The sequence below is a fragment of the Chlorocebus sabaeus genome, chromosome 9 (assembly GCF_047675955.1).
Source record: "Chlorocebus sabaeus isolate Y175 chromosome 9, mChlSab1.0.hap1, whole genome shotgun sequence".
Taxonomy (NCBI): domain Eukaryota; kingdom Metazoa; phylum Chordata; class Mammalia; order Primates; family Cercopithecidae; genus Chlorocebus; species Chlorocebus sabaeus.
The window spans coordinates 67209940-67224325 of NC_132912.1; the positions used below are offsets into that span (position 1 = coordinate 67209940).

At 38.4% G+C, this 14386-nt stretch overlaps 1 protein-coding gene across 3 annotated transcripts in view; it reads right to left on the reverse strand.

The window, feature by feature from the left end:
* The window catches only part of FAM149B1 (family with sequence similarity 149 member B1), a 78352-nt gene that overhangs the window by 51961 nt on the left and 12005 nt on the right, over positions 1-14386 (reverse strand). For all 3 annotated transcript variants that reach the window (XM_007963088.3, XM_007963085.3, XM_038009064.2), the window contains one exon: positions 209-351. In XM_007963088.3, the coding sequence (XP_007961279.1) occupies positions 209-351 (143 nt within the window). The remainder of the gene's footprint in view (positions 1-208; positions 352-14386) is intronic.

Consider the following 14386-nt stretch of genomic DNA (forward strand, 5'->3'; position numbering starts at 1 on the left):
ATCACATATTGTTAGTTATGGAAACTCTAAGAAACTTCTACCAACTTAAGTTTTCTCTTAGCTGAGGCTTTATACCACATGGCCTTATATACATTCATTAAAGTCATGCTCAGAAAGATTTTAGAATACAAACTTTTTTAAAAAAAAAATCTCCTTTTTAAATTTTAGTATTGTCCATGAATACAAGTCCACTGGAGGGCTTCAGTACCTGAGGTGAGGAAAGCTGGCTGTCCACTGTTGGCACTCTTCTTGTAGACTCTTGGTATGCACACTCAACTTCTGCTCATACAAGAGTTCATCAATGGCTGTGAACATTGCCTGGACTTTTTCAGTGGCATTTTGATCAAGTTCCTAAAAGAAAATATTCCCCCCAAATATTTAGGTGAGCTTCACTCTCTGTTAAAAATTGTAAAGATTGTAAGACTTGTTTTGTTTAAATGTTTAGTCTACTTGAAATACTGCTGTGTTTCCATGAAAGAAAAATTAAATTAGTGAGTTTTCAGATCTTGGAATTTTCAGATATCTTCTCCATTCATATTTGAAGAAAATTTAGATAAATGTGTGTTTTTTAGGCTAGTCCAAGTACAGTGGTGTTTACAGCTAATTGATCACAACCACTTACGGATTTCTGTTTCCTCTCCACTCCTACTGCTTCACTTGACTAGCCTTAAAAAATAATAATAATTAAAAAAAGACCAGGCATGGTAGCTCAGGCCTGTAATCCCAGCACTCTGGGAGACTGAGATGGGTGGATTACTTGAGGCCAGGAGTTCAAGACCAGCCTGGCCAACATAGTGAAACCCCATCTCTACTAAAAACACAAAAATTAGCCGGGCGTGGTGGTACACACCGGTAATCCCAGCTACTTGGGAGGCTAAGGCACAAGAACCACTTGACCTGGGAGGTACAGGCTGTAGCAAGCCAAGATTGTGCCACTGCACTCTAGCCTGGGTGACAGAGTGAGACTGTGTCTCAAAAAAAAAAAAAAAAGTCTCTATATATTTTTATTTATTTATTTATTTTTGAGATGGAATCTTGCTCTGTCGCTCAGGCTGGAGTGCAGTGGAGCGATCTCTGCTCACTGCAAGCTCCGCCTCCCAGGTTCACGCCATTCTCCTGCCTCAGCCTCCTGAGTAGCTGGGACTACAGGCACCCACCACCATACCCGGCTAATTTTTTTTTTTCATTTTTAGTAGAGATAGGATTTCACCATGTTAGCCAGATGGTCTCGATCTCCTGACCTCATGATCTGCCCGCCTCGGCCTCCTAAAGTGCTGGGATTATAGGCATGAGCCACCACACCTGGCCTGGTTCTACCATTTTTAAGAAAAGGTAGACAGAAAATCCTGTGTATATTACTTTGTATACTGCATCTTTCACTTGGCAATTGACAACTTATGTTATGTCCTTGCCCTCTGTAGTCCACCCTTTAAGAATAGTCAGGCCCTGGATTGAGAAAATGTGGCACATATACACCATGGAATACTATGCAGTCATAAAAAAGGATGAGTTCGTGTCCTTTGTAGGGAAATGGATGCAGCTGGAAACCATCATTCTCAGGAAACTATTGCAAGAACAGAAAACCAAATACCGCATGTTCTCACTCATAGGTGGGAATTGAACAATGAGATCACTTGGACACAGGAAGGAGAACATCACACACTGGTTTCTGTTTTGGGTGGGGGGAAGGGATAGCATTAGGAGATATACCTAATGTAAATGACAAGTTAATGGGTGCAGCACACCAACATGGCACATGTATACATATGTAACAAACCTGCACGTTCTGCATATGTACCCTAGAACTTAAAGTATAATTAAAAAAAAAAAAAAATAGGCCAGGCACAGTGGCTCACACCTATAATCCCAGCACTTTGGGAGGCCAAGGTGGGTGGATCTCCTGAGGTCAGCAGTTCCAGACCAGCCTGGCCTACATGGTGAAACCCTGTCTCTACTAAAATACAAAAATTACAAAAATACAAAAAATACAAATAATTAGCTGGGTGTGATGGCAGGTGCCTGTAATCCTAGTTACTCGGGAGGCTGAGGCAGGAGAATCGCCTGAACCTGGGAGGCAGAGGTTGCAGTGAGCCCAGATTGCGCCATGGCACTCCAGCCTGGGCAACAAGAACGAAATTCCGTCTCAAAAAAAAAAGTCGGGGATGGGGGATGGCTCACGCCTGTAATCCCAGCAATTTGGGAGGCCGAGGTGGGCAGATCCTGAGGTCAGGAGTGCGAGACCAGCCTGACCAACATGGAGAAACCCTGCCTCTACTAAAAATACAAAATTAGCTGGGCATGATGGCGCATGCCAGTAATCCCAGCTACTTGGGAGGCTGAGGCAGGAGAATCTCTTGAACCCGGGATGCAGAGGTTGCGGTGAGCCAAGATCGTGTCATTGCACTTCAGCCTGGGCAACAAGAGCGAAACTCTGTCTCAAAACAAACAAACAAACAAAAAAACCCAGAATAGTCAGAGGGCTGGGCATGGAGGTTCACACCTGTAATCTCAGCAACTCAGGAGGCTAACTGGGGACGATCACTTGAGGTCAGAAGTTTGAGACCAGCCTGGGCAACATCACAGGACAGCCATCTCTAACAAAAATAAAAAATTAGCCAGGCATGGTGGTCTGTGCCTATAGTCCCAGCAACTCAGGAGGCTGAGGTGGGAGGATTACTTGAGCCCTGGAGTTCGAGGCTGCAGTGAGCCATGATTGTACCACTGCATTCCAGCCTGGGTAACCAAGTGAGACCTCATCTCTTAAAAAAAAAAAAAAAAAAAAAAAGCAGTCAGAGGGATGGTTACAAAATGCAAATCTGATCATTTTTTCAGATTCCTTGCTTACCCTCTACTACATCTAAATTTACACATCCTTTTACATTCCAGTGTTCCAGTGGGAGAAAAATCGTATCCTCTTTTAAAAGTATAAGATGAAAATAATGTATTTTCACCCTAAACATGAAAGTCAACCCCTACCCAATAAAAATTATATCTATCTATCTGGGAGTTTTTTTTTTTTAATTTTTCCAAAGCTGGGGATGGTGGCCTACACCTGTAGTCCCAGTGAATCAATCAGGAAGCAGAGTTAGGAGGATTGCTTGAGCCCAAGAGTTTGAGGTTGTACTGGGCCATGGTGGCACTTGTGGCTAGCCATTGTGTTCCAACCTGGATCATATAGCAAGACCCCTCTCTAAAAAAATTGTCTTTCACCTGATAGGCTTTTCAAACATATCTTTCTTCAGGTCTGGGGAAAAAAAAAAAATCAGTGACTACTTCTTTGAATACTGCCTCTTTCTTATTCTCTAAAATTTCTGGCTGGGCGCGGTGGCTCAAGCCTGTAATCCCAGCACTTTGGGAGGCCGAGACGGGCGGATCACGAGGTCAGGAGATCGAGACCATCCTGGCTAACACGGTGAAACTCCGTCTCTACTAAAAATACAAAAAACTAGCCGGGCGTAGTGGCGGGCGCCTGTAGTCCCAGCTACTCGGGAGGCTGAGGCAGGAGAATGGCGTAAACCCAGGAGGCGGAGCTTGCAGTGTGCTGAGATCCGGCCACTGCACTCCACCCTGGGCGACAGAGCAAGACTCCGTCTCAAAAAAAAAAAAAAAAAAAATTTCTGTCAGAAATATATTGTAGTTTCTTAATCCATCCTCCATGTCTCCTAACTACTCTTCAAATTCTGCCTTTAGTTCCCCAGTTCTAGGTGATTTTCTTAGTTCTAGCATTCAATTCGCTACTATCTGCTTCACTGGGTCCAGCTTACTTTATATATTGAGATATTTCAAATGCTATTCACTTTGAAGATGTTTAACTGGTTCTTCATATTTGCCTATTAAGTTAATATCTTTACCTGCTCTGTTTAAAAACCTCTAATAATTTAAATAGATGTTATCTTGTCCTTTAACTCTTTGAGGACTTTAAAATTTTAATCAACTTTACTGAGGAATAATTTACATTCAGCAAAACGCACATTTAAGGGTACAGCACAATGAGATTTGACAAAATATTCACCTAGTAACTACCATTCCTTTCCAGATATAAAACATTTCTCCTCACATTCCTTTGCAGCTGAAGTTTTCCAAAATGTTGAGTTATTTTTATCACTGTAAGTTAGTTTTGTCTGGTCTAGAACTTCATATAATTGGGATTGTGCAGGATGCACTTTTTTGTGTTTGTCTTCCTTCATTCAGGAGAATCTTTTTGAGGTTCATTCATGTTATTGCATGTATTAATTATTCATTACATTCTGTTGCTGAAAAGTATTTTGTTTTAAGACTATGCTGCAATTTGTTTATTCATTCCCCTGTTAAGGGACATTTATGTTATTTTCAGTATTTGTTTATATTGTTTGTTATGAATGAAGTTGATATAAACATTCATGTACAAGTCTTTTTCTAGACATGTTTTCATTTTTCTTGGATAATACCTAGCAGTGAAATTGCTGTCACATAATAAATGTATGTTTAAACAAATTACTAAACTATTTTATAGGATAGATATACAATTTAGCACTCCTATCAGAAATGTGTGAGCATTAAACCCGCTCCACATCCTTTCCAGTACTAGGTATTGTCAGTCTTTTTAATTTTAGCAATTTTTGTGAATGTGGAGTGGTCTATCTTCCCAGTTTTCTATTTGCATTTTCTCTATAATTCATCATATGGAGCATCTTTCTACATGCTACTTGGCCATTTATGTATTTTTCTTTCATGGAATGTCTTTCCAAGTCTTTTGCCCATTATTTCAGCTTTTATTTTTCCTTTTTATTTATCTATTTATTTATTATTTACTTTTTAGAGATGGGGGTCTCACTTTGTTGCTTAGGCTGGTCTCAAATGCTTGGGCTCAAATGATCTGCTGGCCTCAGCCTCTCAAAGTGTTGGGGTTACAGGCATGAGCCACTGTGCCTAGCCTTTTTTCTTTTTTTCTTTTTAATATGCAGTTTTAAGAGCTCTTTATATACTTTGGATACAAGTCAGATATTGGAAATATTCTCTCCCAGTCTGTGATCTGTCCTTTCATTTCTTTCTTTCTTTCTTTTTTTCTCTGAGATGGAGTCTCTCTCTGTCACCCAGGCTGGAGTGCAGTGGTGTGATCTCGGCTCACTGCAACCTCCACCTCCCAGGTTCAAGCAATTCTCTGCCTCAGCTCCAGAGTAGCTGGGATTATAGGTAACTGCCACCACACCTGGCTAATTTTTAGTATTTTTAGTAGAGACAGGGCTTCACCATCTTGGCCAGGCTGGTGTCCTTCCATTTCTTAATGAAGTATGTGAAAGCAAAAAATATGTAAATTTTGAAGGAGTTAAATTTATCCATTTTCATAGCTTATGCTTTTGGTGTGTCCTATTTATGAACTTGTTGCCTAATCCAAGGTCTTGATTTGGTTATACATTTTCTTCTAAACGATTTATAGTTTTTGCTCTTATATTTTATAGTTCATTTTGAGTAAAATTTTTATATGATGTGAATTCATTTTTGCACATGGATATCCAATTGTCCCAGCAACATTTGTTAGGAAAAAGAAATCCTTTCTCTATTGAATTGCCTTTGTACCTTTGTCAGAAATCAATGGATCCTAAATGTAAGAGTTTATTTCTGAACTCTCAATTCTGTTCTATTGACTATATGACCATATTTTTGTCAGTACCACACTGTTTTTGTTGTTGTTGTTGTTTTGAGATGGAGTCTTACTCTATCGCCTAGGCTGGAGTGCAGTGGCATAATCCTGGCTCACTGCAACCTCCGCCTCCTGGGTTCAAGTGATTCTCCTGCCTCAGCCTCCAGAGTAGCTGGGACTACAGGCCTGCACCACCGTGCCCAGCTAATTTTTGTGTTTTTAATAGAGTCATGGTTTCGCCATGTTGGCTAGGCTGGTCTCGAACTCCTGACCTCAGGTGATCCACTCGCCTTGGCTTCCCAAAGTGCTGGGATTACAGGCGTGAGCTACCACTCCCTGCCCACACTGTTTTGACTAATGTTTTGATATTACGTTTTGAGATGTGGTAGTATATGTCCTCTAATTTTCTATTTGTTTCAATTTTTTTTTTTTTTTTAACTAATCTGGATCCTTTACAATTTCATATACATTTTAGGATTAGCTTATCAATTTCTATAACAATGTCTCCTAGGATTTTGATAGAGAGTGCACTGATACATAGATTAATTTGGGGAGAAATGTCATATTATTATTTTGTCTTCCAATTCATGAACATGGAAGTCTCTTTATTTATTTAGATTTTCTTTAATTTCTCTTAGCAATGTTTTGAAATTTCCAATGTACAAGTCTTGTGTTGCTTTTGTTAAATTAATTGCTAAGAACTTTTTTTATTCTATTGTGATTTTTAAATTTTCATTTTCAGATTGTTCACTGCCAATGTGTAGAAATACAAATTTTTAAATTTAGATATAATTCACACACCATGAAATTCACCCTTTTAAATTGTCAAATTCAGTGTTTTTAGTATATTCGCAGTTGTGTAACTATCACCAATATCTTATTTCTAGAATATTTCATCACCCTCAAAAGAAACTGTTTCCATTAGCAGTCATTCCCCATTCCTCTCTCTGCCCAGTCCCTGGCCACCAATAATCTACTTTCTGTCTCTATGGAATTGCTCTTCTGAGCAATTCATATAAATGGAATCAAACAAGATGTGATGTGTCATGTCTGGCTTCTTTCACTTAGCATGTTTTGAAGGTTCACCCAAGTTGTAACATATATCAGAACTTTCATTTTTCTGGCTGAAAAATATTGCATTGTATGAAAACCATATTTTTGTAAATTTCTCTTGTATACTGTGACCTAACTGAACTCATTTATTAGTTCTACTAGATTTGGGGGGTGGTAATGGAGGGAATGTAAATTTTCTGGATTTTTTTTTTACATCATGACATCTGTGAATAAAGACATTTTTATTTCCTCCTCTTCAATTTGAATGCCTCTTTGTCTTACACTGGCTAGAACCTCTAATACAATGCTGAATAGAAGTGGCAAGAGTGGACATCCTTACCTTGTTCTAAATCGTAAGGGGAAAGTATCCAGTCTTTTCCTGTTACATATAATAACGTTAGTTCTAAGTTTTTTGTAGATGCCCAGCCTTTCAGGTTGATTAAATTCTCTTTTATTTCTTGTATGTTGAGTGTTTTTTTTATTATGAATGGGTGTTAGATTTTGCCAAATGTTTTTTCTATGTTACTATTAAGATGATCATGTAATTTTTGTCCTTTATTCTATTAATATAATGTATCAAATTAGTTGTTTTTCTTTTTTTCAACGTCTGTCTACCCAGATGAAGAGTTGTTTTTCTAATGTTGAACCAGTCGTGCATTCCTGGGATAAATCCTATTTACCCACTTGGTCAGGGTAAATAATCCTTTTATGTAATTGGATTTGGTTGGCTAATAAAGTTTTTGTGTCTAATTTCAAGAAGCATCTGGTTTGTAGTGTTCTTGTGATGATTGACTTTGGTATCAAGGTCATACTGGCTTCATAGAATGAATTAGGTAGGAACTGTTCTTTCTTTCCTGAAAGAGTTTGTGAGGGATTGGTATTATTTCTTCTTAAATATTTAAGTGTATATAGAAATAAATGGATTTTTACATATTGACCTTGGACCTTGTGGCCTTGTTAAATTCATGTATCAGTTCTAATTTTTTTCTTTCTATTCCTTAGAATCTCTTATATAAAGAATTCTTTTCTTGTCTTTGTCTGGTTTTGGTATCAGGGTAATACTGGTCTCATAGAATGAATTGGAAAATGTTCCTTGATTTTCTGAGTCTGAAATATTGTTATTATTTCTTCTTTAAATATTTGATAGAGTTTACTAGAATTTAAATATTTGATAGAATTTACTAGCCCATCTGTGCCTGGATTTCTTCGTGGGAAGATTTTTTGTTTGTTTGTTTGTTGAGACAGACTCACTCTGTTGCCCAGTGTAGTGCAGTGGTGTGACCATGGCTCACTGCAGCCTTGACCTCCCAGGCTCAAGCGATTCTCCCACCTCAGCCTCGCAAGTAGCTGGGACTAAAGGCACGTGCCACCATACCTGGCTAATTTTTTTAGTTTTTGTAGAGATGGGGGTCTCACTATATTGCTCAGGCTGGTCTTGAACTCCTGGGTTCAAGTGATCCTCCCTCCTTGCCTCTCAAAGTGCTGAGATTATAGGTATGAGCCACTGTGATCAGTCGAAAGATTTTTAATTATTAATTTAGTTTATTTAAATAGAAATTACATAGATAGAAATAACCCAATTACATTGGTATGGCTCTATCTAAATTTTAAATTTCTGTTTAAGTCAATTTGTTAATTTATGTCTTTGTAGGGATTTGTCCATTACATCTAAGTTATCTAATTTGTTAGCATTAAGTTGTTTACTGAATTCTCTTAGTACTTCCTGTAGAGTTGAGTTATGCCCTCTCTTTCATTCCTGATCATGTCAATCTCTCTTCTTTCTTGATCAAACAAACTAAAGATTTGTCAATTTACTGACTTCTTTCTAAAGAAACAACTTTTGACTTTATTTTCTCTATTTTTTGTTTTATTAATTTTTATCTTATCTGTATTATTTCCTTCTTTCTGCTTTGCTTTGGATTTAGTTTGTTTTCTTTAGTTTGTTAAGGTAGAAACTGATATTATTGAGACTTCCCTGTTTTTCTGTAGGCATTTAAAGCTATTCATTTCCTCCTAGCTGCACCCCATAAATTTTGATATTTTGCTTTTCCCTTTTCATTCAGCTCAAAATATTTTCTAATTTCCCTTATAGATTCCTTTTTCAACCAGTGTTATTTAGAAGAGTGATATTTAATTGCCAAATATTTGAGGATATCCCAAATGTATGTTGTTGATTTATAATTTAATTCCAAGGTGGTTGGAGAACATACCTTGTATAATTTACATCTTTTTATAGTTAAAAAAACTTGTTTTATGTGTGCTTGAAGAGTATCTATACTGCTGTCACTAGGTAGGATGTGAGTTAGGTCAGGTTGGTTGATAGTATTGTTCAGGTATTTAATATCCTTGCTGATTTTTTATCTAGGTGGTCTACAAGTATTAAGAGTGGGGTATTAAAGTTTCCAGCTATAATTGCTACAGTGTTTCTCCTTTCCATTCAGTTATTTTTTTGCTTCAGGAACTTTAAGACTTGGTTATTAGATGTTACATTTATAACTGCTCTATTTTCCTGATGAATTGACCCTTTTATCATTATAAAATGTCCCTCTTTGTTTCTAATAGTATTTTTTCTTTTAAAGTTTATTTTGTCTTAGTTCAAATTCAAGCAGTTTTTGCATCTGCTTTTAGTTCCTGGATGCCCTCTTGCTTCTCTGCACTTGCAAGCTGACTCACGGTCAGCTAGGGATATGTAGATAGCTTGGTCAGTCCTGCGTGGATGTATGGAAAGCTTATCAAGGCCTCCTGTGACCGTCTTATTTCCCAGATATCCTTAATAAATTCCTGGATAGTTTGCCAATCCATTGTCTGTCCCAGCCAGGACTAAAACCTCAAGCTATCTGAGCAACTGTTCTTCCCATCAAGTTTATTACTGTTACCTACATGCTGTTCGGCCTAGGGTCTCTCCAGGTTCACTCCAAACCTACTGAGCCTTCTCCAACAGTGAAGCTGCTAATTTTCACAGCTTGTCCCTCTGTAGTTGAATAGACTCTCACTGTTCTTAACCCAAAGTTCTACTGGTTTTCATGAATAATTGCTTCTTTATTTATTATATACTTTTTGTCAATTTGCAAACCCTTTAAATAGTTGCACCTTACCCTTTTATCCAGTTTCATTGTTGCTTTTGGGGAGGAGTATTTGCCAAGCTACTTACTCTGATACTAAAAGTCCCACTTCATAATTTTCTGTTATTACATTGTCTTTCTCAGGTTTTAGCATCAAGACTCTGCTGACCTTATTATAAACTGAATTGAGAAGTATTCCTTATACTTTTTGGAAAAAAGTTTGCATCATGTTATTTCTTCCACAAATGGATGAGAGAATTCACTTGGGCCTAGAGCTTTCTCTGTGTAAAAATTATTTCATTTAATTTCTTTTTTTTTTTTGAGACGGAGTCTGGCTCTGTCGCCCAGGCTGGAGTGCAGTGGCCGGATCTCAGCTCACTGCAAGCTCCGCCTCCTGGGTTTACGCCATTCTCCTGCCTCAGCCTCCCGAGTAGCTGGAACTACAGGCGCCCGCCACCTCGCCTGGCTAGTTTTTTGTATTTTTTTAGTAGAGACGGGGTTTCACCGTGTTAGCCAGGATGGTCTTGATCTCCTGACCTCATGATCCGCCCGTCTCGGCCTCCCAAAGTGCTGGGATTACAGGCTTGAGCCACTGCGCCCAGCCCATTTAATTTCTTGAATAATTTTACAATAATCCACAAATGTAATAACCTTATAGAAGTATAATTCCACTTATAGTCACCCATTATTTGAGCTATATTTACTTTTACAAGTATAAACTCCCTCTTTATACATTTTAGACACATTTCAGCACATACTTTATATATCACACACATATGAAATACAAGCATATATTTTGCTTTAATCAGTCAGTTGTCCTTTAAAGAAATCAGACAAAAAATATAGACTTTTATATTCACCCGTTAATTAATTTCTGGTTCTCTTCTCTTCTTCTGCCCTGAACTCTGGTCTCTGCTCCTCAGCACAGTGGGACCACCATTGCTTTGCTTGGACTCTAGTTCACTTTTACACAGTCAGAAAATTGTCCCCAGGCAGGGAGCTAGAGACAACAGGTGGGTATCTGTACAGGAGGAAGGCCTGGTGTGCGACAGGAGCCCAAGAGAGGTAAGAGAGTGCCTAAGCAGTTTTTATGACCTTAAGCAGCATGAGAGGAGTGCTTCAGTTACTCTGGCAGTGTAACAAATTGCTGCAAAACTTAACGGCTTAAAACAACAATAATCATGTATTATCTCTCTGGATTTATATGGGTCAGAAATTTATATAGATCACAGCAGGAATGGCTTATCTCTGCTCCACAATATCTGAGGCCTTAGAAGACTCAAAGGCTGGGAGCTGAAAACATCTTAATGCTCATTTACTCACATGTCTGGCAGCTGATGCTGGCTCTCAACTGGGGCTTTAATTCCTCTCTATATGAGCCTTTTCATGTGGTCTGAACTTCCTTGCAATATGATGGCTGGATTCTGAGGTCTACCATTCAGAAGAGAGAGATGGAAAGAGCCAGCCAGAAGCTGTGTTGCTTTCTAACCTAGAAAGTCATGCAGCAAGGCTGGGTGCAGTGGCTCACCCCTGTAATCTTAACACTTTGGGAGGCTAAGGTGGGTGGATCACTTGAGGTCAGGAGTTTGAGACCAGCCTGGCCAACAAGGCAAAATCCCGTCTCTACTAAAAATACAAGAATTAACCAGGCATGGTGGTGCAAAACTGTAATCCCAGCTACTCAGGACGCTGAGGCAGGAGAATCACTTGAACCTAGGAGGCAGAGGTTGCAGTGAGCTGAGATTGTGCCATTGTGCTCCAGCCTGGGCTACAAGAGCTAAACTCCATTAAAAAAAAAAAAAAAAAAAAAAAGACACAGACTGGGGAAACGGATGAAAAAAGAAGACCCATTGATCTGTTGCTTACAAGAAACACACTTCACCTATAAAGACACACACAGACTGAAAATAAAGGGATGGAAAAAGATATTGCATGCTCATGGAAACCAAAAAAGAGCACAAGTAGCTATACTTGTATCAGACAAAATCGATTTCAAGACAGAAACTATAAGAAGAGATAAAGAAGGTCACTATATAATGATAAAGGGAGATCAATTCAGTAAGAAGATATAACAATTTTAAATATACATGAACCCAACACTGGAGCACCCAGATATATAAAGGAAATATTATGAGAGCTAAAGAGAGAGATAGGTACCAATACAATAAGAGTTGGAGACTTCAACACCCCACTTTCAGCATTGCACAGATTTTCCAGACAAAATCAACAAAGAAACATCATACTTGGCCGGGCGTGGTGGCTCACGCCTGTAATCCCAGCACTTTGGGAGGCTGAGGCGGGTGGATCACGAGGTCAGGAGATTAAGACCATCCTGGTGAACACAGTAAAACCCCATCTCTACTAAAAACTACAAAAAAATTAGCCGGGCGTGGTGGCAGGCGCCTGTAGTCCCAGCTTCTTGGGAGGCTAAGGCAGGAGAATGGCGTGAACCTGGGAGGCGGCAGAGCTTGCAGTGAGCGGAGATAGCGCCACTGCACTCCAGCCTGGGTGACAGAGCGAGACCAAAAAAAAAAAAAAAAAAAAGAAACATCATACTTAATTTGCACTATAGGCCAAATGGATCTAACATATTTACAGAACATTTCGTCTAACAGCTGCAGAATACACATTCTTTTCCTCAGCACATGGATCATTCTCAAGGATGGACCACATGTTAGGTCACGACACAAGTCTTAAGACCAAAAAAACTGAAATAATATCAAGTATCTTCTCTGCCTACAATGGAACAAAACTAGAAATTAATAACAAGAGGAATTTTGAAAACTTATAAACACACGGAAATTACACAAGATCCTCCTGAATGACCAGTGCGTCCATGAAGAAATTAAGGAGACGGAAAAATTTTCTGAAACAAAAGATACTAGAAACACAACATATCCAAACCTATAGGAAACAGCAAAAGCAATACTAGGAGGGAAGTTTATAGCTGTAAGTGCCTACATCAAAAAAGAGAAAAAACTTCCAATGAAAAATCTAATGATACATCTTAAAGAACTAGAAAAGCAGCTGGGTGTAGCGGCTCATGCCTGTAATCCCAGCACTTTGGGAGGCCAAGACAGGAGGATCATGAGGTCAGGAGATCGAGACCATCCTGGCTAACACAGTAAAACCCCATCTCTTCTAAAAAAAATACAAAAAATTAGCTGGGCGTGGTAGCGGGCGTCTGTAGTCCCACCTACTTGGGAGGCTGAGGCAGAATGAATGAACCCAGGAGGTGGAGCTTGCAGTGAATCGAGATCGCGCCACTGCACTCTAGCCTGGGTGAGAATGCGAGACTCCATCTCAAAAAAAAAAAAAAAAAAAAAAGAACTAGAAAAGCAAAGCAAGAGCAAACCAAACTCAAAATAAATAATAAAGATCAGGGTAGAAATTAATGAAATTTATGATTACCAGAGGCTGGGAAGGGTAGTGGGGGGTGAGGATTGGGGAGATGGGGTGGTTATTGGGTACAAAAATAATAGAATGAATAAGACCTACTATTTAATAGCACAAAGGGTGACTATAGTCAATAATAACTTAATTGTATGTTTAAAAATAACTAAAAGAGTGCAATTGGATTGTTTGTAATTCAAAGGATAAATGCCTGAAGTGATGGATTTTGTTTTAAGCCATAAAAAAGAATATCATAACATTCAATTTTTCTAAAGATAAAATCCTGACTAGTGAAGAAATGAAGATCAAAAGTAAGATGGTTACATGTGAATATATTTTAAAAACTTGTTAGTCTATAAATGCCAAAAGGAAAGCAAGGATATGGGAAACATCTGTATGACATTTATAAGTTATAAAGAGATACTAATCATAATATAGAGAGACCTAATGGAAATATATAGTCAGTACACTAAATCTTCCGGATGAGGCATCTAATTATTAGAATACAGTTTAAATTCTTTGGCCTGCAGGGCCCTGATGATCTAGTCCCGCCTACCTCTCTGATCTCATTTGTGCTTTTCTCCCCCTGGTTTTCCATCATCCAACCACCCTGACCTTTTATCAGTTCCAAGAATACACCAAACACTTTCCCTTGGAAACATGAAGCTCTTCTTCTCCTTGGGCTTTTGCATATGCTGCTGGTTACCTGTCTGGAAAAGTCTTTTCCTCACTCTTCACATGGCTAGCTCTTCTGTCTTCAAGTCTCAGGTCTTCCGTACCTGAGATCCCTATCTAAAGTGAATCCCCCTGATAATGTTCTATTTCAGCACCTTGTCATCTTCCTTAGAGCGCTTATCACCTTTTGTACTTACTTTTGAAAATCTCCCTCATTAGACCATTGAATAATGTAAGTCTCACTCACCCCATATTCCCAAGGCCAAGTACAGGGAAAATAACCATGCTCAATAAATATTTATTGAATGGAAAAAAAAAAAAAAAAAAAAAAAAAAAACCGTGAAAACCCAAGCAGCAGATAATAAGGGAAAGATCCAATTATGATATATTAAGACAGGAAAATATTATATAACATTCAGATTGACCAGTGTGGAGGTAGTAAATGTCTATATGAAATGACGGTAAATGAAAAAAATAGGCCACAAAATAGTATGTACATGTATCATACAACTATATAAGGAAAGTATATATACATTCAAAATGATTAGAAAATAACTCCGTGTAATGTAAATAGGTTTTAACA